Here is a 21,363-nt window from a genome sequence, read left to right as displayed (position 1 = left end):
TTACGTTTTGTGTCACAAGCTGACAAAGGTGTCTGAAGCAAGGGCTGGCCGGGTACCTGCGCCCTGAGACCTGGGGGGAATCGGCTGTACTTGGCCTTGTAAAATTCATTTTTGCTACAGCGATCAGGCAAAGGCTGGGCACTGAAATGCTGCCCTGTAATCGCTGCTCTGTGGGGCCAGGGCACCCTGGTGCTGCCCAGCGGGAGGAGCAGGGCACCCTTCCTCGCTATGTTCCCTCCAGCTTCTCTCCTTTTCTTCCTTATAAAGGAAGAGAGATATTTTCAGTGCTTAATTACTAGGTTAGAGCTGAGGCTGAATTACTTTCCAGACACGCAGCAAAAGCAGTCTTTTTTTTGGTAAACTCTCCCTGTTTTCACAAACAGAGTGACAGTGCTTTCCTCCCTTTGGGGCTGGGGGCGTGATAAGGGATGTGTGAGATGCCTGACAGTGCAGGGGTGGTAGTGCCAGAGGCATGGAGAGTCCATGCGAATCCTGGCACTTGAACCTTCTCGCCTCTGGGGTGCTGGGCTTATTGGGGAAATGAGGAAATACAGCCTTTTTCTCTGGGGAAGTAAAAGCCAGCCTGGGTTGGTTAGCACCCCTTCCCTCTCTGGCAGGAGGGTAATTTGTCATTACCATACTGTGTTGCCAACCTTGCTGTGGACGAACACTACCAGGGAGCGCTCGCCCTATCCGAAGGCTTTGGGCAAGAACACCTGCCCCAGCTGGGCTGCTTCTGGCAGTCGAGCTGCTGCCAGGAGGATTGGGTGGCTGCTCCTAGCTAAGCACCCTCCTCCTCTCAGACTACAGTTAAAGATGTTTCCAGCCTTCTGTTTACTCGTTACTCACCAAATGCTTGGTGCGCTCATTTACAATAGTTAATGATTGCCCTCTCCTGGTTAGCCTCTATTACTGCTTCATTTAATACTGCTTTTTTAGTAGAGCTCGTGTGCAACCTTAGTGTGAAGCTGAGTGAACTGAGTCAGTGCCGAAAAAACTTCCACGTGTCACCTTGTCTCGCATCCCTGATTGCTTAAGACTTGACTTTTCTCAACTCCCAGTTGAATGGCCCACAAGGTGTATGTGGTGTGCAGTTTCTTTTTGCAAGCCCTGCTGATCTCTTCAGAACCCCTGCTCTCCAACACCTCGGCAAGAAAAGCACCAGATTTGAAGAAAACATTTATTGTGTAACATGGCATCAGTTACCCTCGCTCCCAGGTGGGTGGGTACCCGGAGGAGGGGATGCTGTGACAGCAGCTGTGGGCTCCGTGCATGGGCTGTTTCCTTCGATTTCTTTCGTTTGACACAGCTCCTTCCAAAACAACAATAACAGGGTAAGTGAAATGGCCAGTGCACCAGCAGGAGAGAATTTACTGAAGCAAGAAGTATTTTTCATTTCCTTTTTATCTGATTGTAAGTCTAAGAGGGACTAGAGAAGCTACGGGCTTCCCTGCGCTGCCCCAGTTGCAGAAGGTCTGGCCCAGGTGCTGAGCTGCTGCTGCTGCCATTTCCCACACCTGTGCTGTAATGAGGGAAGGAGGCAAAGCTGTGCTGTGCTGGGCACTCAGTAAGTGGGCTCTGCAGGAAAGAGGGATTCAAACTTTCTGAGAAATAAGTAAGAAGCTGGTGCTACCCAGGTACTTGGAATCAGCATGGTTTAAGTTCTGCTACTTACTGCCTTGAGCTGATGCAGGGTACACACAACTCTCTGCTCTGGTGCTCTGTTCACATCCATCTCCTTCAGCCTGATGTTAAACGTCCCCAAAAATCTTTTCTGCATTCATTTAATCAGTTTCATTTTACTCCTCGGATATGTCCTGCCTCTTGGCCAGGCAAAGACCCCTTCTCTGCCAACAGCAATTGTCCCAGAGCATGTAAGAACACACATTTCTGGCTTATTCCTCTCACCTTACTGTTCTCTGAACTGCACTCACCGTGCCCATATTTAAATGTGATCCAGACACCTCTGCAACCCCCTGGGTCAGCAGGTGCTTGCTGCTAGTTAGGGAGAGCTGGGCCCTGCCTCCCAGGTGCTGCTTGTTGCCTAATGAAGAGAGGAGCCCTGCCCCTGCCCCACCACGGGGGCTTCAACCTGCCCCTGTGCTCCTCCTTGGCTCCCTGAACCTGGCCAGGGTGGTCCTAAATGCAGCATCGTGGGGCTCAGGGGGGTGTTGGGGGCTACGTTGGGTTTGGCCAAGCTGCTCGGACTGGGGTTTTGGGCATCTCTGGAAGCTCCGAGCCTCCTGATGAGGATGAGCAGGCAGCCAGGACGGGATGGGAAGGTAAGACATTTTTCACCTCTGCTTTGCAAGAGGAAGCCTGGCCATGCTGCCCTGGGGCCAGGGTCATTTTCAGGATAGAATGTCCTAAATCAGGTGGCAGAGGTTAGTGCTGCATCTGGTTAATGTGTCAATGGAAAAATGAAAAGAAAAAGGCTGGTTTTGTAGGAGTGGGTGGTGTTGCCTCTTTCCTGATGTCTGGTGGGGCCAGGAGCTCAGGGTGGGACCCCAGCTCAAAAGGAGCCTCTGTGCTGGACACCCCTCGCTGGGGCAGGGGGGGACTGGCTTGTGTGATCTTCCTGCACTTCCAGCTATCCAGGCTGGGACCCCGCTCATCACAAAGCACCTCGGGGTGCCAGACAAGCAAATCCCAACCTGAAAACAAGCCGAGGTTCTTAGGAGTCTGGTTGTAGCTTGGGCTGAAGCACGGCCATGCAGCGCCCCAGGGCTCCGGCCCCTCTCGCCCCTTGCTGGGGGCAGCTGGCCCTCTGAGGGGGGGGGTAGGTGGGCAAAATCAAGAATTTCAGAGAAAAAGTCCTGTGCTTTGGCTATCTCCCCCTGGTAGGGGGGCAGGCAGTTAGCAGGTTTGCCCCGGAGATGCTCAGGTGCAGGTATTTCCTTTGGGGAGTCGCGTATCTGGGGGAACAGGGTTGTTGTTTTAAACCACTGTCATTGTCAAAGCAAACCTGCATTTATTTAGTCCTGAAATTATTTCCATCACCTCAAAAATGTCTCTCCAAGACCCTGTTTTGGTGGCTGGAGCTGCAGCCCGGGGTCTTGGCACCCCTGCCCGGGGTCTTGGCACCCCTGCCCGGGGTCTTGGCACCCCTGCCGGGGGTCTTGGCACCCCTGCCCGGGGTGGGGGCTGCGGCAGCTCTGCCAGCCCTCGCCCACACGTGACAGCCACATACCGTTTTCCACGGCGCGTACACGACTGCCTCCTCGCTCAGCCCCAGGCAGGTGGCGTGGCGCTGGAACTCTTCCCGGTGGGCTGTGCTCACGCTCAGGTTTCGGGCTGGAAAAGGAGAAGCATCTTCCAGGTGTTAAACAGGGATCGGTGGCCTTGGCACGGCCCTTCGTGCCGCATCCCTGCCCTGCCCGCCTCCCTCCCCAGTGCTCCCACCCACCTGCTCTCTGCCAGGGTCTCTCATCCCCCTGGCGCACACACCTGAACAAAACCAACCTTGGGCATCGCTTTTTGTAACCCCCTCCCCAACCAGCTCTGTCCCTGCCTGCTGTGGGGGGCTGCGGGACAGCCTGATAGTCCTGGGGCATGGGGAGGGATGAGGCGGGCGCGGGGGCTTTTTTCTATGTGTCTTCAAACTCTCTTAAGCCACCGTCGTGGGGCTCAGGGGAGCACTGGGAAGCTCAAGGGCTAAGGTGCTGCTTTACAGGGTTGTGGGTAGATCTGATCGGCTTTGCCTCTGCTGGTACTGCAACACCACATGCTCTGCCCTGGGGAGATAAATACCAAAAAACTACAGTTGGGTTGAAAATATTGAGATTTTACAATGGTATCAATGCTGAATTGTATTTGCTTCCTGTTCTTTGAATGTTTATGTCGTGAGTGGGTTTTGTCCTTAACTTGTGCTTTCCGCTCTACCAAGAGATTTTGGTTTTAATGGGATTTGTAAGTATTCCTGTGACCCCGGGACAGCGATCTTGGGGAAATCACTGACTCTTGGTGAAACCAAGCTGCTGTGTGGTTTTAGCTGATAACTATGAGTGTGTTTTGGTTTCCCACAATAACTTTAAGTTACTTTAGGATGGAGTTTGCATACCGTAGAGATACAGTCCCAAATACGTCCTTTCCCTCTGCAGTTGGTACTGGATGAGTAAAACATCTTCAGAACTGAAGTTCATCAGCATCCCCACGGTTTGCTGGGTCTTGGCTTTGAGAGAACAGCGTTGGGGTTGGGAAGAGCCGTAACATTCAGATTTCAGTGCTGCAGCAGTGCTAAACTGCAGCCCAGGTGTGGGCAATGCCAGCAGCCCCCGGGATCCGGCCCTTAGCAGTGGGTGAGGACAGATGTCCTGATGTAGGGCGAGCTGTTGGGCTCTTGGTTTATTTGAATTGTATTTCTGACATGTGGGTCTGGGGTGCAGAGGATCCAAAGTTGCTCAGTTCCCACCCTGCCATTGCAATGCTGGGTGGCATGGCTCGCTGCTGCTGGGGGTGTGGGTGGGTCTGCCCAGCCCCGAGTGCCTGGTCTGGCAGCTTGGGGGGCTGCAAAACTGGGGGGAAGCTGTCCCCGCTCATGGCAGTGCCGTCCTGGCTGGGCCAGTGCTAACTGTCTTGGGGTTTGCAATTCCCACCCCATTTCTACAGGGAGGAGGAAACAATTCTGAATGTGAGGCTTCATTAATTCGCTGAAACCTGCCATAAACGTTCCCCTCCTTTCCCTGAGGAAATAACTTTACAAACAAGGTGGTTTTCTCCTGTGGGGATGGGAGCGGGTTTGCTCCCTGACCCCAGCACTGCATTGCTTCATAGGGCTCAACATGGCAGGGCAGCGATCCTGGGGTGCCCTGGCCCTGGGGGGCTGCGTGGAGCCCACCGAGGCTTCAAACAGACAAAATGATGGGGGAATAAACACACCAGACAATGTAAAACATGGATACGGCCCCTTTGCGTGTCTCAGCCCATCCAAAAAATGGACTGGGTGATAACCCTGCAGGCGCTGCTCACCGTGCCTCACCAGCGTGGTGTTATCGGCCGTGGTTTCGAAGTAGGTGGAGTTGTTGGTGAGACATTGGTCCCCCCTGGAGAGAGAGAGAGGGGAAGGGGGTGATGCAGGGAAGGGGAACAGGAGACCCCCTGCCATGGACTGGAAAGGACTGGCAAAGCCCTGGCCCCCCATGGGCACCCGCCAGCTATGCGGCTGGGCGAGCTGCTCCCGCTGCTGAAGTTGAGCCATTCCTCCTGTGCGTTTGTCTGACCTCCACCTGCAGCTCGGGGTCTCAGCCTTGCCCTTGCCCTGCTCCTTGCTGGTGAGACCTTTTCCACCCCAGAATAACTGAAACTACAGAGTTGCCTGCATCGGCATGGAAAAACTCATCCCCTTAAAGCCTGACCATGGGTGGAAGAAACTTTCGGTGCCTGGTGGAGTTTGCAGGGGCCTTGGAGAGACCCCCCCTCACCCATGTCCTCTGTGCCCACAGGGCTCAGCCCCTGTGTGACCTCTGTGCCCTGCAAAATCTGCCTGACCGTGCGGGCTGTTGACATAAATAAATGGATAAAGAGGGCGAGGAAGAAAGGAGATGGGAGAGCGTGCACAGAGTGGCCAGGAGTGACCCTCCCTGCGGAGACTAACTGAAAGCGTGCCCGTACCTTGTGCTGAAATGGCTGCAGCCTGTGTGTGGGGGTCTGTGTGTGGGGGGCAGAGACCCGGGGGGGCACCTTACACAGCTAGGTGCTGGGTGATGAGCAGCTCCTGCTCGCTGGTGCGGGGCTCCACGCAGAGGTGGCCGTGGTCGATGAGCAGCATCTCCAGGAGGTGCTGGGGCAGCTGAGCGGCCCCGGCCACGTACAGCCACATCCCCAGCAGCTGTGGGGAGAGAGGGGCAGGGTGGCGAGAGCTTTTGGGTTTGCAGGGGGAGCTTTGGGGAAGAGATTTCCACCCTCCCCGTGGCAAAACGGTTGGTTTTGACCTCAAGCCGGAGCTAGCTCTCCCTCTTGCGCCACACCAGCAACAAAATGAAACCTGTAGAAATGTGTGGCCGAGGGGGAATGGTGGAGCTGGGGACTGGGGAATGGTGCTGGTGTTGGCTGTGGGGCATGGTCAGGACAGCCCTGTGCTGCTGTGGGGGATTTGCACCAAAAAATACCCAGCCAGCCCCCCTTGTTCCAGGGTGACCTTTGGCACTGGCTTGGGGGCTGTGAGAAAACTGGGTAATTTGGGCTGGTTTGGAAAGCAAAGATTTCCATTTGTTGCAGATGTTTTGCTGAGGGTGCCTCAGCATGTGTGCCAGGGGGACGAGGGGGGTTCCCCCATTTCCCAGGGGTCAGTGAGGCTCAGCAGAGCACCCACGGGCTCGTTGCAGGAGCGGGGAAGACCCCCGGGGCTCGGGTCTCTCCTACCTTTGGCGCTGTGGTGTTGTCAGGGCGCAGGGCTCCGCAGGGGAAGGAGGCTGTGGGCAGCAGTGCCGTGAGGCTGAGGACGGCAGCGATGGTGGCCGTGGCCATGGCTGCAGCAGTGGGCAGCGAGTGAAGCTGGGGCAGGCTGACGCGCTCGCTCAGCTGTTTGCTCTTGCAGCCCTGCAGGGGGGCATGGGACTGCCGGGGGCTGCTGGCCCCGCGCCCTTGGTGCAACCAGCACCACTCAGGCCAGAGAGGAGCCGCGTGCCCCGTGCTGACCCCGGTGCTGGCCCTGGCCTTGGCTGGGGCCACTGGTGCTGAGTGTCCGGAGCTGTGGGCAGTTGGTGTGGCCAGAGGTGACAGGGCAATGCACTTGCTGCATTTAAGACTTGAATCTGCCCTAAATTAACCTATTTTTCCCCTGTGAGCTGCCATTGTAGCTGCCTCTTGCTCCGCTGATGAAGCACGGTGCAGTGGCTGGGCTGCAGCCCTCCCTGCACCTTGGGCAAAGCCCAGGGGCCTTCAAAGAGAAGGGCAGGTATTTTTACTGTCCTTGCCAAAACTGGCCACAGAGATGGGCTGAAGGGCCCCAGGAGGTCACCTCTGTCCTGCTGGATGCATCCCCTGTGGCAGCTCCTTGACCCTCTGTCCTGCTGCTGTCCCTATGCTGCCGGGGCTTTTCTGCCTTTTTCTGGCTTTATTTCTATTTTCCTTTTCCCCTCTGGTAGCAGAGCTTCCCCGCGTCCCTCGGCGTGGCCCTGGGGGATGGTGTGTCCATCCTTTCCCCCTTTCCTGGCTCAGAGACACCCAGGGAAGGCACGATGCCACCCTGTCTTACCCCACCTGGCTGTGATCCCTGCACAAGCCCCTGCCGTGGGCTTGAAAATTTCGGGTGGGATATTCAGGTGCTAAAAGCACCTTGGCTGGTTTGAGTCATGGGGGGGGACGGGACGACCCGAGGTGGTTGGCAGGTTTATGTGGGGTCAGGGCTGGTGGGGGGGTACTCAACTCCTGATGCTCCGTGGCTGGAGGGGACCTGCCGGGTGGGGTGGCAGGGAGGTGCCGGTGCCACCGCGGAGCTGGTGGGAGCTTGAACCTGGGGGGTTTCATCTGGGGCTTTTCACGGCTCTCAGGGGTTTTGGAGATGCAGCATTGTGGGCAGGGCAGGCAGGAGGGGTCCTGCCAGTGGTCCTGGGGGGGATGCAGCAGGAGCGGCAGGCGGTTGTAACACAGGCATTTATTTCAGGTCTGGGCAAAAACAGGGAAACTGAGCGTTTCACTTGCAAGGAAAGGCCCAAACCTCAACAGCGAGTCCTGAGGCTGTGCTGAGCCCAGCCGGGGCCGCGGACAGGGAGTTCCCTGTGGAGGGGCTGGAGGAGGAGGATGAGGATGGAGTGGCTGACCCAGCCCGTGGGGGTTACTCCAGCTGTGGATCCGTGTTGCCTTCGCCCGTCTCCTCGCCGGGACAGGCATCCTGCGGGAGATGGGGAGGGTGGCTGTCGGTGCTCTGTCACCGAGAGCAGGATCGGCCGAGGTGGATGCTCGCGGGGGAGAGGGACAGCCATGGGGGGCACCCACCTTACACCCCCGCTGGAGCCCCATCCCAGCAGGGGCAGGGGCTGGCCCGCCCTGGGGAGCGGTTCGTACCTTTTCAGAAGTGGAGAAAATCTCCTCCTCTGTGAAGCCCAGGCAGTGCAGCTGGGCTTTGAACTCCTCCAGGTGCTCCTTGCTCACGTTGGGTGTCCGGGCTGTCAGAGAAATGGGGCAGTAAAAGAAGAAGGGGAGGCGGCGGGGTGGGTGGGGGGGGTGGGGAGAGAAGGGAGTTTTAGGGGGTGCTTTGCTCCTTGGTGGTGCCCATAATGTGGACAGGGAGCATGCTGCCTGCCCACCCCCACCTTTCCCCTCTGGGGGGGGGCAGAAGGGGCTTTGTGCCCTGCCTGCGAGGGCTGGGGATGCCCTCAGGGTGTCCCCAGGCAGGGACAGACCCCACAAATCAGGACAGCACCCGCTCACCTGACAGGCTCAGGCTCGTGAAGTCATTGCTGATGTGCTTCAGGATCAGCAGGTCTTTGTCACTTTGGATCACTTTGGCTATGGAAACCGTCTGGTCATCAACTGGAAGGTACAAGGAGAACAGAGTCCTCTGTTAGCGAGGGTCGCTTGGGGCCGGGGTGCAGCTGCGGCAGAGCTGGCAGTGTGGTGGGGGCTGCTCGTCCCCAGGGCACCCATCCCAGTGGGGACCAGTCTGGTCCTACACGCTGCCATATCCATTGCATGGAGCAGAAGAAATTCCTCCCTCCCCCCTTCCTCCAGCCATGCATTCAGGTGTAAAAGGGCTGGGTGCCGGGGGCGCAGGGTGCCCAGTACCGGGGGATGGAGGTGGGAGGGTGCAAGGTGCGGCTGCGGTTCCCCCCCGGCGCTGCAGCTGCGGTATTACCGTGCATCAGGGTGGAGTTGTGCCAAAAGACGTGGATCTTGCTGACGTTCTTCACCACGCACGTCTCGTTCCTGCGGGGCAGAGAGGTCAGATGGGGCAAATATCCGCGCCCCCCATCCCCCCAGACTGCCCCAACCAAACCCAAGGGATTCAGAACTTGAGCCAGGCTGCACAGCTGAAATAAATTTGGCATAGCCGCCGCGTTGCAGCCCCGGATTTGTGAGGGTGCCTCAGCCCGGAGGTTGGCACCAGCGGGTGGAAATGCCCCCGGGGATGGGGGAGCTGAGTGAGGGGGTGAAGCCTCATCCTTACAGTCTCAGGACTTCGATGGTATTGAGCTCGTCCTCATGGCTGCTGGGGAAGATGGAAAAACTTGCGTGTTTCAGCGCTTTCAGCTCTGCCAGGTGAGGCGGGTACCTGGAGGCACCAGAAATGTAGATCCAGTGTCCCAGGAGCTGCAGAGAGGAGCAGAGTAGGGAAGGGTTGGGGGGGCCAGGCTGTGTTCACCCATGGCCACGACATGAGTGAAAGCAGACGCTGTGCCCTACTGTCCTGTGGCCATGAACACGCTGGGCAGGAGCCGGGCTGGGTGAGGGGCTCCTGGCTTTGTCCCCTCCCCACTACAGCGACGCTCCAGCTCCCAGGATGGCCAGCTAGTTTCTGCGGTGGCGTTCCTCCTGCTCTGCGCCTGGCGCTCGTTCACTTTCCTCCCATTAAACATCCCCAAGGGACTAAATACTGTTTATGCAGTGAAGGGTTTTGCAGATGGAGACTGTGACCCGAGTCCCCATCACATGAAGGGCTTAAAATAGCGGCAAAGCACCAGGGCGGAGCTGACAGCCCCATTTGCACAGGGCATGGAAGAGGGAGCCCTCCGAAAGCGCCTGCTTGTGAGATTATGGGTGCAGAGCTGCACGGCTTCACCCCTTCCCCATGGCCCTGCCAGCAGGCTTGGGTTTTGTTAGGAAAATAGGCACAGGGAGGCAGCGAGATCGGCGCTGAGCTGCCGACTGGGTTCGTAGCCTCTTCCTGGACCCGTAAGGGCTGGAGATGCCAATGGGAAAGGAGAGGATGGGCTGAGGGCAGGGCTTACCCCAGGGATGGTGGAGTTGTCGAAGGTGACCGGGACGAGCGGGGCGCAGGTGGGGGGCTCGGTGGCAAGGGTGAGCGGCAGCCCCAGGAGGAGGGTGAGGGTGGCCAGCATTGCTGGGTCGGCCAGGAGGAAGCTCCTGCTATGATGGGCTGTTGCTCAGCTCCGTCCCTTATATACGGCCGCCGGCAAAGCTGGGCGTCGCCAGCCCTGCTGTGCTTGTTCAGTGGCTGGGCTGTTTGCTCAGGCGTGAAGCAATAGCAGGTGGAGGAAATTCAACTTGCAAAAGCTTGGATTTCTCCAGCAGGAAAGAAAAAAAAAACCAACCCCAAACTGCAACCCCATGTTTCACCAGTACAGGCTTTTGTTCTCGGAAACTGCAGTTAATTTTGTGGGTGCCTGGCGAAGCACCTGGCTGGCTCCAGGTGTGTTTGGTGGCCTCGGGGGCATCCAATGGCACCTGGATGTGGCTTTCCTCCCCAGGGCAAAGAAATCCCCTGGCCATGGCTTGGCTGGGGCTGTGCAGGCTTTGGGTGGGCACCGGCCTCACTCTTTGCTGGGCACAGGGCTGGCACTGGGCACACGTGTGCTCTCATGTGGGGGCACCGCGTGGGTGCTGCTGGGGCTGGGACCTGGTGCTGCAGTTCGGTGTCCGCAGCAGGATTTGGCCCCTTGCAAGCTGGGAGCCCTCAGCACAGGAAAGGCAGGGACCTGCTGGAGCGGGGCCAGGGGCCACAAAACCCACCCGAGGGCTGGGGCTGTTCAGCCTGGAGCAGAGATGGCTCCAGGGAGACCTTAGAGCAGCCTCCCAGTGCTTGGAGGGGACTTACAAGAAAACTGACTTTTCAGCAGAGCCTGTAGTGACGTGACAAGGGGGAATGGTTTTAAAGTAAAAGAGGGCAGAGTCAGACTAGATATAAAGCAGTGCTGGGACAGGCTGCCCAGAGAGGTGGTGGATGCCCCATTCCTGGAAACATTCAGGCTTGGGTTGGACGTGGCGCTGAGCAGCCTGGTCTAGGTGAAGGTGTCCCTGCTCACTGCGGGGGGTGGGCTAGGTGGCCGTTGAAGGTCCCTCCCAACCCAACCCACTCTGTGCTCTGATGACAAGCTGCGCCCACCCACCCACCATCGCCTTCCTCTCACCCGTGGTGCTGCGGCCCAGCCTTGCTGTCTGAGCAGCTCAGTGGGACCCTTCATCCATGAAATCTGGGGAGGTGGGGGCAGTGTGTGTGTGTTGTCCCCCTTTCCTGCTGTGCTCCCTTTTGTGTGCTGGCAGCCTTTGGTGCTCGTGGCTTATCTTAGCCCAGTGATGAAGTGGTGATGAAGTGGCCTTTAGGCTGTGGATGCCGATACCATACATAGCTGATTATCGTACGTAATCTACAATAGCTAGTAGAGACAAGGACTTGTTTAATAATTCCTGGGGTGGGTGGTGGAGTGGTGTGTGGTATGAGGCAGGGGAAACACCAGTGCAGTGGACTCAGGCTTTTAACAAAATAAATTACAGCTTCTTTAAATGCAGAGTCTCTCTATTTAACAGTGTCTTCTCTCCCCTCTAACTTTGGCCTCGTAATTAAATGCATTGATTGATTTATTAACTGTGTTTGCTTTTCCCCTGACTACAAGCAACCTGTTTCAGGAGCAGCAGGCTTACACGAGCGAGAGTCAGCCCCAACCGAGCCAGGTTTTACTGCGCTGCCAAAGCTGGGCTGGTGCCATCATGCAGCCCCCCCTGTGCCGGGGGTCCCAGCGTGCTGCCGGGAAGGGGTGCAGCCCCAGGTGAGCAAACACAGTGTGGCCCCTTCCCGCACTCCTGACGCAACCCGGGATCGGCCAGGGCAGCTCCCGTGCGTGGTGTAATGGGGTGTGGGGCGGTCACCTGTGTCCCCTTCCCTGGCTTTGCTGCCATCTCCAACGTGCTGCCGGTGGCAGCAGGGACAGCCACCGCCATCTAGCCTGGGGCTGGGGCCAGGTGACCTCCTTAGCAAGGAGATGTTGGGTTTCAAAGTCAGCTTGGAGCAACTGAGATGTGATTTGGGTTTCAGCAATGAATAAAAAATCAGCTCGGCTCTTTCCTCCCCCTTTTTTAAATTTTATGGTTTTTTCTTTTCCTCTTGCTCCCCAGCACTGCGCCGATGGCAGTGGGTGAGCGTGGCGCCGCGCAGGAGCAGGGAGGCACCAGAATCCCAGCCTCGTCATTCATCGAGCATTGGAATCATTGTGCTGAGGGGTGGGCAGGTCATGCCGAGGAAGGGTTTTGGGCTGGGGGTTGGGGTCCCTGGCTCACCTGGAGGGGCTCTGGGCTGGGGGGGTGTCTCACACCAACACCGGCATCCCCAAGCAGCGGGGTATTGCTGCACCTCTTGCCCACTTAGTTTCCCATGAAGAAGCAAAAGACCCAAACCAGTCCCATTTCATTGCCTCAGTTTTAAATATTTATTTAAAGTAAAAAAGAAAAAAAAAAAAAGGAAGAAAAGAAGTAGAGAAGGAAGAAAAACTTTAACGAGAACAAACGGTAACTCCAGTCTTGAGAAAACATGGAAAACTGATGGTGAGAGGATGAGAGAGGGCAAAACCAGGAGTGTGGGAGTGTGCGCAGGGGAAGGCAGCAAGCCTGATGAGCGATGGTGATTTTTGGCCTGGGGGTGCTGGGGTGAGCTGCCCCGGGTGGGGGTGAGGTATTTCTGAGCAGAGGCAGGGCTGCATGGAGGGTGAGGTATTTGGGACAGATCTTGTTAACCTTTTCTGATGGTTGTTGGAAACCAACCAGCAGGCAGTAGTTAAAAAAAAAAAAAGTACACAAAAAGAGACTCACATATAATTTTTTTTTCTCAAAAAATAAAATCCATAGTCCATATGAGACATGAAAACTCCAAACAGGCACTGAAGCATTTCTGATACAGTACAGCTCTGATTACATCAATATTATTCCTTATATAGAATTAAAGATTACCATAATTATCCTCTTAAAAAAAAAAAAAAAAATCCTCCAAATTTACATATAGAGACTAAATTTCTACAAAACTTAACAAAACAAAACCCCTCCAAGCCCGGCTGGGTTCTGGAACACGGTACCATCGTGTCAGCCTTGGCGGAGCGGCCAGGCAGGAGGACTGTGGCGCTGGGTTTAAATACGAGCTTAGACCAGGGACTCGCTGCAGGCACCAGCCAGCATGGACGTGGCCAGCGCCGCTACAGCAACACAAAGTACGTGACAAACCAACTCGAAAATAGCTCTCTGAGGCTCAATGCTTACAGATGAGCTGCATCCCTCACTCCCCTCCCAAAGCAGTGAAGTGCTGATTAACAAGAAAGAAAAAAATAAGGAAATTTGCTTTTAAAATATCCTGTAAGTTATTTTGGACACGGTTTGAGTTGTTGTGCACAATGGACATCCATGGCGATGAAGGGATCCCTTTAAAGGTGGCTGTTTCTTGGATTTAGCTGTAGAGCGTAACCTCCTCTCCTCCCAGAGAGATGGTCCTGTGGGCTTTTTTTTGGGTCTGTGGCAAGACACTGTAGCACCTTCACAACCTTAAATAAAGTCATATATATAAAATAACACACTTTTTTTAAGAGCACCAGAGATTTCACAGTGAGAGGTAGAAACAAATCAGACGAGCCCATCCTCTCTCTTGATTTTAGCACCAATCTCTTTCCCTCTCCTCCTTCCATTCCCCCCTATTGGCTTTGGGACTCTCCCCTACCCTAACACCACCCATGAGCAGGGATGTTGATTAAACTCACCCATGGAAGGGGGAACTTAGAATGTTTTTTTTCTCTCTCCTTTTTTTTTTCCTCTTTTTCTTTTTGCTTTAAATAATATAATATATATATATTGTTTCTTCTAATATTGCACATCGAAATGCTTCCGGTACACAGAGCAGCCAGATTCAACTTGCAGCTCCGCCTGGGAGACCTGATGCAGCACGTGGCCATCCAGAAGGCGACAAGCTCTGAGAGGGAAGCTCTATCTTTTAATTACTTTTCAATGGAAAGAACATTTGGTAACTCAGGAACCAGGTAAGACAAAATGGGGTGGGTGGGGGGAACCCAAAAAAACACACGCTGCAAGTTGCTTGAGGTTTCTCTCAATATTTTCTTTGGTCATGGAAAAAAGCTTTGTGTGTGGAACTGCTTGCAACATCTAGTCCCCTGACCCCTTTTCACTGTTCACATCCCGACTGATACCCGCTTCCCCTACATCCTTGTTATTCCTCCTTCCAACAACCTGCTGAGTTCAGTAGATCACGGGTTCTTTGAGACTTTGAGCCGAAGGCTAGAGCAAGAGTTGACCCAAGAGATACAGCCCAGCTGTCCCTGCTGCAGAGAGGTGGGAGAGCCCGTGTGAAACACCGGCCAGACGTGGGGTCAGAGCCTCGGAGCCCCGTGGCGGTGGCTTTGTTCAAAGGAAGCACACGGGGCCGACCTCGAGGTGGTATTGCATTCCTGGCTCGGATGGGGGAAGGTTGTAGATGTTGACAATTGGCAGCTGCTGAGGGTCCTGTGTCCGAAACGAAAAGAGAGTCTGATGCCAGCGTCCATCCTTGATCTGTGCAGAGAGGAGGGACAGAGAAAAAGCTCTTTAACTGGGGAGTGAATCCTGCTGGAAAGGAACGCGTTCCAGGAGGTGTAAGCTTGAAAAGCCCTGTGTGAGACCAGGGACTGCCCTTTGGGCTGGGCAGGTCTGGGGTGAGGCTTAGAAAGCATTTTGGGGAACCTTTATCCTGGTCAAGTGGATGGTACCCGAGCTTGGAATGGCATCAGCCAACATGGGCTCCTGCTGCAGTGAACCCGAAACACAGGTGGCTGTCACTTAACTGCTGCTACATGTGACATCTCATGGTGGAATTTAGTATTTTGCTTTCTATTTGAAGGCTGTTTACTTAACAGGAACTGCTATAGCATCCTGGAAAACCAGAGCGGTAGACTGGAGCCTGCTCCCCTGGACTTGGTGGAACAAGCGGCGCGGGTGGACTCGAGCCCGCTGCATGCCCTGAGCGGGGCAGCTGGGCACTTCGCTCCAGCGCTCGCCTCTTCCGCAGCAACGTACCTTGCAATCATCCGCTGCCACTTCTGGCCTGAGCTGCCCGCCTGCCTCAAACATCTGTCCGTTCCAGGCCCTGAAACGCACGGCTTTTTCCGAAGGTTTCTCGGAGGAACCTTCCCGCCAGACGGAGGTATTCAAGCAGTGAATGGTGATGTGCTGCACCACCTCTGAGCTCAGGAGGCGGAGAAAGTTCATCTGGACTCTGCCGATGTCAAAATCCAGCTGTGAAGGGGACAAGGTGTTGGGGCGTGTGGCTGCAGCGGCAGGGCCAGCGCGAGGTGCGACGGCGGGGTGGGCGTGCTGCGCCTCAGCTGGCAGTGCCCCTGCGCCGTGTCCGGGGCTGGGGTGAGGGTGTGCATAAGAGCCAGATGCCAAGTCAATCTGGAAAGTTTTCGTGGGGACACGGCGGGTCATTTATTTTTCAGAACAAACTGTCAGGTGCTTAAGTAGGAGGAAATTAATGTAAACTTTGAGCACATACTTCTGCAAAGCAGCAATGCAGCAAAGCAGGAGGTTTCTAGTTCATCTGCGGGTGAGCCCAGGTACTGTCATTGGTATTTTTGGTAGAGGTGCTCCCTCAGGAAAAATCCTATAGCATTAACTTCACTGGAAACTTAAATATTTAAGCTGACCTCACTTTTTCAGGTGGCAGAAAACAAAATGCAATAGTGACCTGAACATAAGTTAATTCAACAAAGCATTTGGGAGCAGAATGTTTGCAAAATTACTGGCCTCTGTTAAGGTTATGTGTTAACTAAACATTGCTGGAAACGTACTGCTTTGTCTTGACAAGAGTCAATAAGTCTTGGGCATATTTTTTAACTGCCTGCGGACAGTTCTGAATGTTACAGCTACACCAACTCTGTCTCGAGGAGAAACCAGTGTGCTGTGTCATAGCGGTCACCGTCCAGTGCCCCGGGACAACACACCCCTGGGTAAATATTTTGGAATAGTAGTATGGGAAATGCCATGCTGGGGCTGAGCTGTGTGTACCTTGGAGACGGTGATGGGGCTAAGACACGTCTGCCCGCCGTTGGTGAAGTTGCAGATGACCTGTATGGTGTCCGAGGAACAGCCAAGATTTGGGTCAATCCAGTAGGTACCTGAAGGAACGGAGGATTCTGGGATTAACAAGGACACCTAACCTTTTCTGTGGATGAGAAAAGGGAAGTTTTGTTTTCTGCATCACTGGTTCCAGGGAAGGAGACCAGTTTGGGCCATGTGGAACAGCCCTGTGGAGGATGCAGCCTTTGCACTCTCGGGGCTTCCTACCATCGTTCATCTTCTGTTCACAGTTCATGAGGTCTCGACAGATGCGTGCAGGGTTCTCCTTGGTTCCCAGGGGTCTTTTGATGCTCTGAATGAGGTTGCTGAGGTAGTGTAGAGTCTTAAAGATCTCCCCTCCGTGGTCCAGCATGAGAAGGTCTGGATGTTGGTAACCCTGGAGAGAAAAGGAGGCAAAGTCAGGTGTGTCTTGGGGGGCACCGGGTGCTGTAACCACAAGGGTTTCTGCTTTTTCTGTGGGAAAACTCAGTGGGTCAAAGCCAGGCTGTGTTGGCTGGGATCCGGCGAGCTACAGCCCTTGCCTGGAACAGGGCATCTCTGAAGTGCTGGCAAAGTCGTGAGGTCTGAAGCCTCATAAACAAACCCATATCCTTTAACTGGATCTTTGCATGCATAAACCCCAGGTATTCCACAAGAACAGAGACAAATCAGAGCTTTGTGTATAAACTTTAAGTACACAGGAAGAACAAGCAACGCTGTGACCGTTCCCAGCCTCCAGCTCCAGCAAGGACCAGCGAGTTCAAAAGTACTGTCATACCTCTGTCTTGAGTGCGGTGTTTGAGTCGATCAGTGTCTGGAAAGCTGCCCCAAAGCCATCTTGTTGCTAGTGGGGGGTGAAAGAGATGGTAATTGATATTGTTAGAACCTGAACAAACCCTGATGCAAGCAAATGCTTCTCAGTCTAGGGCTGCAATTCAAGCATTGCTCTGCTAACACAGCATCTCTTGCTGGACCCAAGTGTGTGTCTCCAGGGTCCCAGCAGCTCCTTCTGGGTGTCCCATCAGCACCTTGGCTCTGCATGACTTATTATCATTGTTAAAAAACATACAGAAAACAGCAACTTACAAATGAGGCTGGAATTCCTGGCGGTCCCTAGAAATCAAAGCAAAAAAGGTGCATCAGCCAGAAAGATGGGCAGTCACTATTGCAAAGATACTCAGTTGTGTCCTTTTGAAACCCTCTTTCCCTTGGAGTCCCTCAATGCAGACGAGTCAGACAGCCAACAATGCTGTCTCTATAAAGTACTTGGAGATGGTGCAGGCTAAAGCACCAGAAACACTAGACCATTCACACACACGTTTTTGCATACAAGGAATGGGGCTAAGCTCTAATTTCCAGTGAGTGAACAGTCCCTCTGGAGAGTATGTTGGCAAAAACTTTAGCTTGTTTCAATAATGTCTTTGAACTCTTTCCACATATACTTACCGGAGGGCCAGGGTGTCCTCGTGGGCCTGGAGGACCCTAAAGACAGAGTGGCATCAGTTAGTGAAATACCTCCAGTTTACATTTCCATTTCTCATGGTTCTCACCAGCCTGAATCTGTTCCCTGTTGAAATCCTCTAGGCTTTTGACATCTTACAGCATCTTCTCCCTCAAACCTTTCAGAAGACAGGAGGTGGCCCCACTTCATCCATCTCCCACCTCTAGGTGCATCTGTCTGCACTTGGTCCATACTGTATCCCTTGTTCCCAGCCCGTAGCTCCTTAACAATCATTAACGCCATATCCCCAGGCACTTATCACATTCCCTGTATGCATAATTACCTACCCTGCAGCTTTACATTTGCTAAAAGCAACTGTTTTATTTAAATATATTAGTCAGAAAAAGTGATTTCAAATACTTACCCTTGGACCTTGTAGACCCTGCAGAAAAAAAAAGGCAAAAGCTGTCAGAAGATGCTCATTAATAAACCAGAATTTCTCTGTAGGGTTGTGAGCTGCTCCCAGGGTGCCTGTGCAAGGGCTGGGTGCTGTGCTGGAAGGACAGTGGAAAACATGGGCCAGCAGTGTGGGCCAACAGCAGAGAGGTGGCTGTGGCAAGGGCTGCTCATGGCCCTGGCACCAGCAAACGCTTGCCCTGGGGCTCAGGTACCCGCAGCCCCCTGTCCTCTGCTGTGCCCCCGGGGGTGGACAGTGGTGAGCAAGTAGAAAGAGAGGCAGCACCCTGGCCTGCTAGAAACATGCACTGGGACTTTTGGTGTCTGTGGGACATGTGCTTGTAAGAGGTCTTGTTTGAAGAAGGCATGAAACAGAAACAGCCTTCTGCACTAGCTGTGCGTGCTGGGTTCTGACGCCTGGACCAATGCCCTGCGTACTGGAACAACCACTGGCTGCTAAAGGAAGCAACCCAGAGCCACATTATGGGTAACGAGGAGGACGATCAACATGTAGCCAGCGTACCCCACACGTCCCCTGCACAGTGAGCACACCAAGGAGCTATGAGCAGGTGCACAAGTCCATCAGAGCTGCCGCAAGGATGGGACCGGAGGAAGCGCAGCAGGGCAGCACATGCCCTGGCCCTGCTCCCCCAGCTGTGGGGGTGCACCCCGGCTGCCCAGACAGGTCCGTGCCCCTGGCCTGGGTGGCCTGTGGTGTCCTGAGCTGCCGCTCACTGTGGTTTGTTCCTAGAGATGCCACAGCCACTGCTAACAGGGTAAAGCGTTAGCTTTTGTGGTGTCATTGGGTGACGTAAAACTTCAACAACAGAGTGGGTGTGTATGTGCATATGTGGATGCACATACGTGACTAGACGTGTATGTCTTGCCCTTGTGGGAGCCTGATGCCACCACCATGCTGAGCCAGAACCCAAGCAGGTACAGTGGAGCCCAGCATGACTCAGCTGCTCAGAGAGAGGGACCCTCTTAACGCAGGACGCACCCCAGTGTGCAGACCAGCACTTACCACTTCTCCACGGCTGCCCTTGTCTCCCTTGGGCCCCTGTTAAAGCAGACGAGGCAGCTGTCAGTGACTTAGCAAGCTGTGCTGCTGGGATGTGCTGCCACCCAGAAGCCCCTTGCAAGGACCCAAGTGCATCTTTAAACAAATCAGCCCAGGTTGTCATAGTGGTCCACCCATCCCAAGGCAAAAAAATAGCCATTACTGGATGTTTTGGCAATGTCCAAGTTTATCTCACTGGCTTTCATCTCTGCCAGTAGCAGCCTCTGTACCGAGCTCTGAGTAGCGTCATGCTCATGCTTTTATGAAGCACTGACCTCAACTTTAGTCTCTGCTCAGTGCCTTTGGCATTCTGGGGTAGCCAGGGATTTTCAACACTTCCCAGAACCGAGCTTAATTTCCCAGTTTAATACATTTATCAGTTTTTGAGGGTGTTTTTCTCTGGTTTTTTTTTGTCCCCCCTCAGGCCAAGTTCTTTGGAAATTCTGGCAGCTTGCTTTTGAAAAACTGCAATAACATTCTTGTCTTCTAGTCTGAGCCAATCTATTGACACACTGGCACTTAGGTAGAGTTGCTCCTCACTTTTAAGCTAATAACATCCCTGCAACTACACATACTGCCAGAGACTAAACCTGCACTTCTTTCAAGCTGCTCATCTTAAAGTCCGTTTCGCTTCCCTCATTACAGCAGGACTTGGGATTTACTTATGCTGGCCTCAAGCATCTTGGATCTCAAACACTGCACTCTTCTAAAAAATACAGGCAGAAAAAAGCACCGATACTTACTGGACTTCCCTTGGGACCCTGAATGCCAAGTGGACCAATAATTCCTTCTTTTCCCTAGAAAAGAAAAAGTATGTGTGAACCCTCACATGGGAGCTGGCGGTTGCTTCTGCCATGGCAGACTCAGTAAAGACACTGAATCGCTTTGCTGCTGATCGTAGGATTCGCTGTAGCTGAAATAAAAAACTTTCAAAATGCAAGTCCAAAGATACAAGCCCTCACAGTACAGTCATGACAACCCACGTAAAACCTCAGAAATTCCAGAAACAGAAAGATTTCAGTGTAGCTGGAGTGGTTTGTGCAGTGGTTCACAGCAGCACGACTGTCCCCAAGGCAGAAGGGATCCATGCATGCTTGGTTGCCTACAGCCACGTTCTGGTGGCCCAGAGGTGGTGCCACGGCCACAGCTTGTCTGCTGGGCATGCGGTGAACAGTGAGTGGGCTGTGTGCCTGATAGCACCCTGCAGCCTCACAGCAACAGAGGGGGGAGGAAGGAAGAAAATCCTCCGAAACCAAACAAACTGAAAAACCACTCACCATGAGACCAGGCGGCCCACGTGGTCCCTGAATGCCTTTGAAACCAAGGTCCCCTGGGGGGCCCTGCAAGAAAAATGAGATGCTGGGTCCCCTTGATAAACATACCCCATGTTTATGCCCCTGCTTACAGCTCTGCTGCAAGGACCGAGGTGCTGTCTCTTGTATATGGGAATGGGAAGGTCAAAATTTTAAAAAATTCTCTTCCCACTCCTGTTTTGCAAGCCCTTTACTTTCTACAGAAAACAAAGCTGTCCTCTTTCACCAGAAAAATTATATGCTGATTAAATGAGTCTACATTTCAAATCAAGGCTCTCAACATTAGGAATGCATATCAGTGTCTCAGGTACAGGGCGATGGCTGATGGTGGAAGTACAAGTGTCTGAAAGACATTCAGGTGGGGAAAACAGCTCCAGGGTCTGTAGGACAGCCCTTTTCCCTCTACCATCAACCCATTTTAACAGGAATAAGCTCCAACAAAGCATGTGTAAATGCATACTCATTTAACAAATGAAGATGCATAATAAACTAAAGTTGGAATCACAATTCAATTTCAATCGTTTCTGCAGAGCTGCTAATAAGGTCCTTGCAACAAGTATTGCATTGTCCGCCTCCAGCAAAGAGAGGCTAGAAAGCCAGCTGGTCACAAGACAGCCTCTTACCTTTGGCCCAAACATGCCCACAATCCCTGGAAATCCTGCCTCGCCAAAGTCTCCCTGCAAACAACAGCCAAGACAAACACAAGAACAAAGAACAACAGTAAGTTCACACCGAGTGGCTGGTCACTCCAAGAGTTTGGCCGTTCAGAGAAGAGAAATCCATTAGCATTCTTCAGTTTAAGCAGGAATGATGAGGAAGAGGTATGAAAGAAATCTGAAGGAGGAATTAAACAAACATCGGGCTAGAAGCAACTCCAGAAGATCTCATAGACTCGTAGATTACTCAGAGCTCACAGACTAAGCCCTTTCCCCCCCCGAGATGGGAGGCATAGCTACGCTATTTCTAGCAGATGCTTGCCTAGCTTGGACCACAGCAGAAGCAGGATGGAGAGGATCTACTCTGAGACTGGTCTTGGAAGTTCATGCTGCAAAAAAAAAGCCTCAAAGCACCTTTCAACAAGCTCTTCTTTTGTTTCTAATACCAGCTGGACTGAC

General features: G+C 53.7%; 3 protein-coding genes across 4 annotated transcripts in view; all 3 read right to left on the bottom strand.

Moving 5' to 3' along the window:
* Window positions 1–1,166: 1,166 nt before the first annotated feature.
* On the bottom strand, window positions 1,167–7,490 carry LOC102055093 (alpha-1-acid glycoprotein-like). Its single transcript, XM_005441987.3, has 6 exons — window positions 6,361–7,490; window positions 5,685–5,827; window positions 4,969–5,042; window positions 4,061–4,171; window positions 3,191–3,294; window positions 1,167–1,312 (listed from the first exon to the last, which is right to left on the bottom strand). The coding sequence occupies exons 1-6, from the start codon at window positions 6,463–6,465 to the stop codon at window positions 1,199–1,201; spliced, it is 651 nt and encodes a 216-aa protein (XP_005442044.2). The 5' UTR covers window positions 6,466–7,490; the 3' UTR covers window positions 1,167–1,198.
* Window positions 7,491–7,577: 87 nt separating this feature from the next.
* LOC102056844 (alpha-1-acid glycoprotein 1-like) lies at window positions 7,578–10,042 on the bottom strand. Its single transcript, XM_005442082.4, has 6 exons — window positions 9,888–10,042; window positions 9,107–9,249; window positions 8,795–8,865; window positions 8,371–8,472; window positions 8,005–8,105; window positions 7,578–7,831 (listed from the first exon to the last, which is right to left on the bottom strand). The coding sequence occupies exons 1-6, from the start codon at window positions 9,996–9,998 to the stop codon at window positions 7,775–7,777; spliced, it is 585 nt and encodes a 194-aa protein (XP_005442139.1). The 5' UTR covers window positions 9,999–10,042; the 3' UTR covers window positions 7,578–7,774.
* Window positions 10,043–12,306: 2,264 nt separating this feature from the next.
* COL27A1 (collagen type XXVII alpha 1 chain) overlaps window positions 12,307–21,363 on the bottom strand; it is a 160,065-nt gene continuing 151,008 nt past the window's right edge. For both annotated transcript variants that reach the window (XM_027809525.2, XM_027809526.2), the window contains 12 exons: window positions 20,872–20,925; window positions 20,213–20,275; window positions 19,679–19,732; window positions 18,900–18,935; window positions 17,844–17,861; window positions 17,425–17,460; window positions 17,065–17,091; window positions 16,757–16,822; window positions 16,207–16,375; window positions 15,928–16,037; window positions 14,938–15,156; window positions 12,307–14,436 (listed from right to left, as the gene is read on the bottom strand). In XM_027809525.2, the coding sequence (XP_027665326.1) occupies window positions 14,290–14,436; window positions 14,938–15,156; window positions 15,928–16,037; window positions 16,207–16,375; window positions 16,757–16,822; window positions 17,065–17,091; window positions 17,425–17,460; window positions 17,844–17,861; window positions 18,900–18,935; window positions 19,679–19,732; window positions 20,213–20,275; window positions 20,872–20,925 (999 nt within the window). In that variant the 3' untranslated portion in view covers window positions 12,307–14,289. The remainder of the gene's footprint in view (window positions 14,437–14,937; window positions 15,157–15,927; window positions 16,038–16,206; window positions 16,376–16,756; window positions 16,823–17,064; window positions 17,092–17,424; window positions 17,461–17,843; window positions 17,862–18,899; window positions 18,936–19,678; window positions 19,733–20,212; window positions 20,276–20,871; window positions 20,926–21,363) is intronic.

The sequence above is a fragment of the Falco cherrug genome, chromosome 9 (genome assembly GCF_023634085.1).
Source record: "Falco cherrug isolate bFalChe1 chromosome 9, bFalChe1.pri, whole genome shotgun sequence".
NCBI classification, from domain to species: Eukaryota; Metazoa; Chordata; class Aves; order Falconiformes; family Falconidae; genus Falco; species Falco cherrug.
This window is presented reverse-complemented; position numbering and strand designations above follow the sequence as displayed.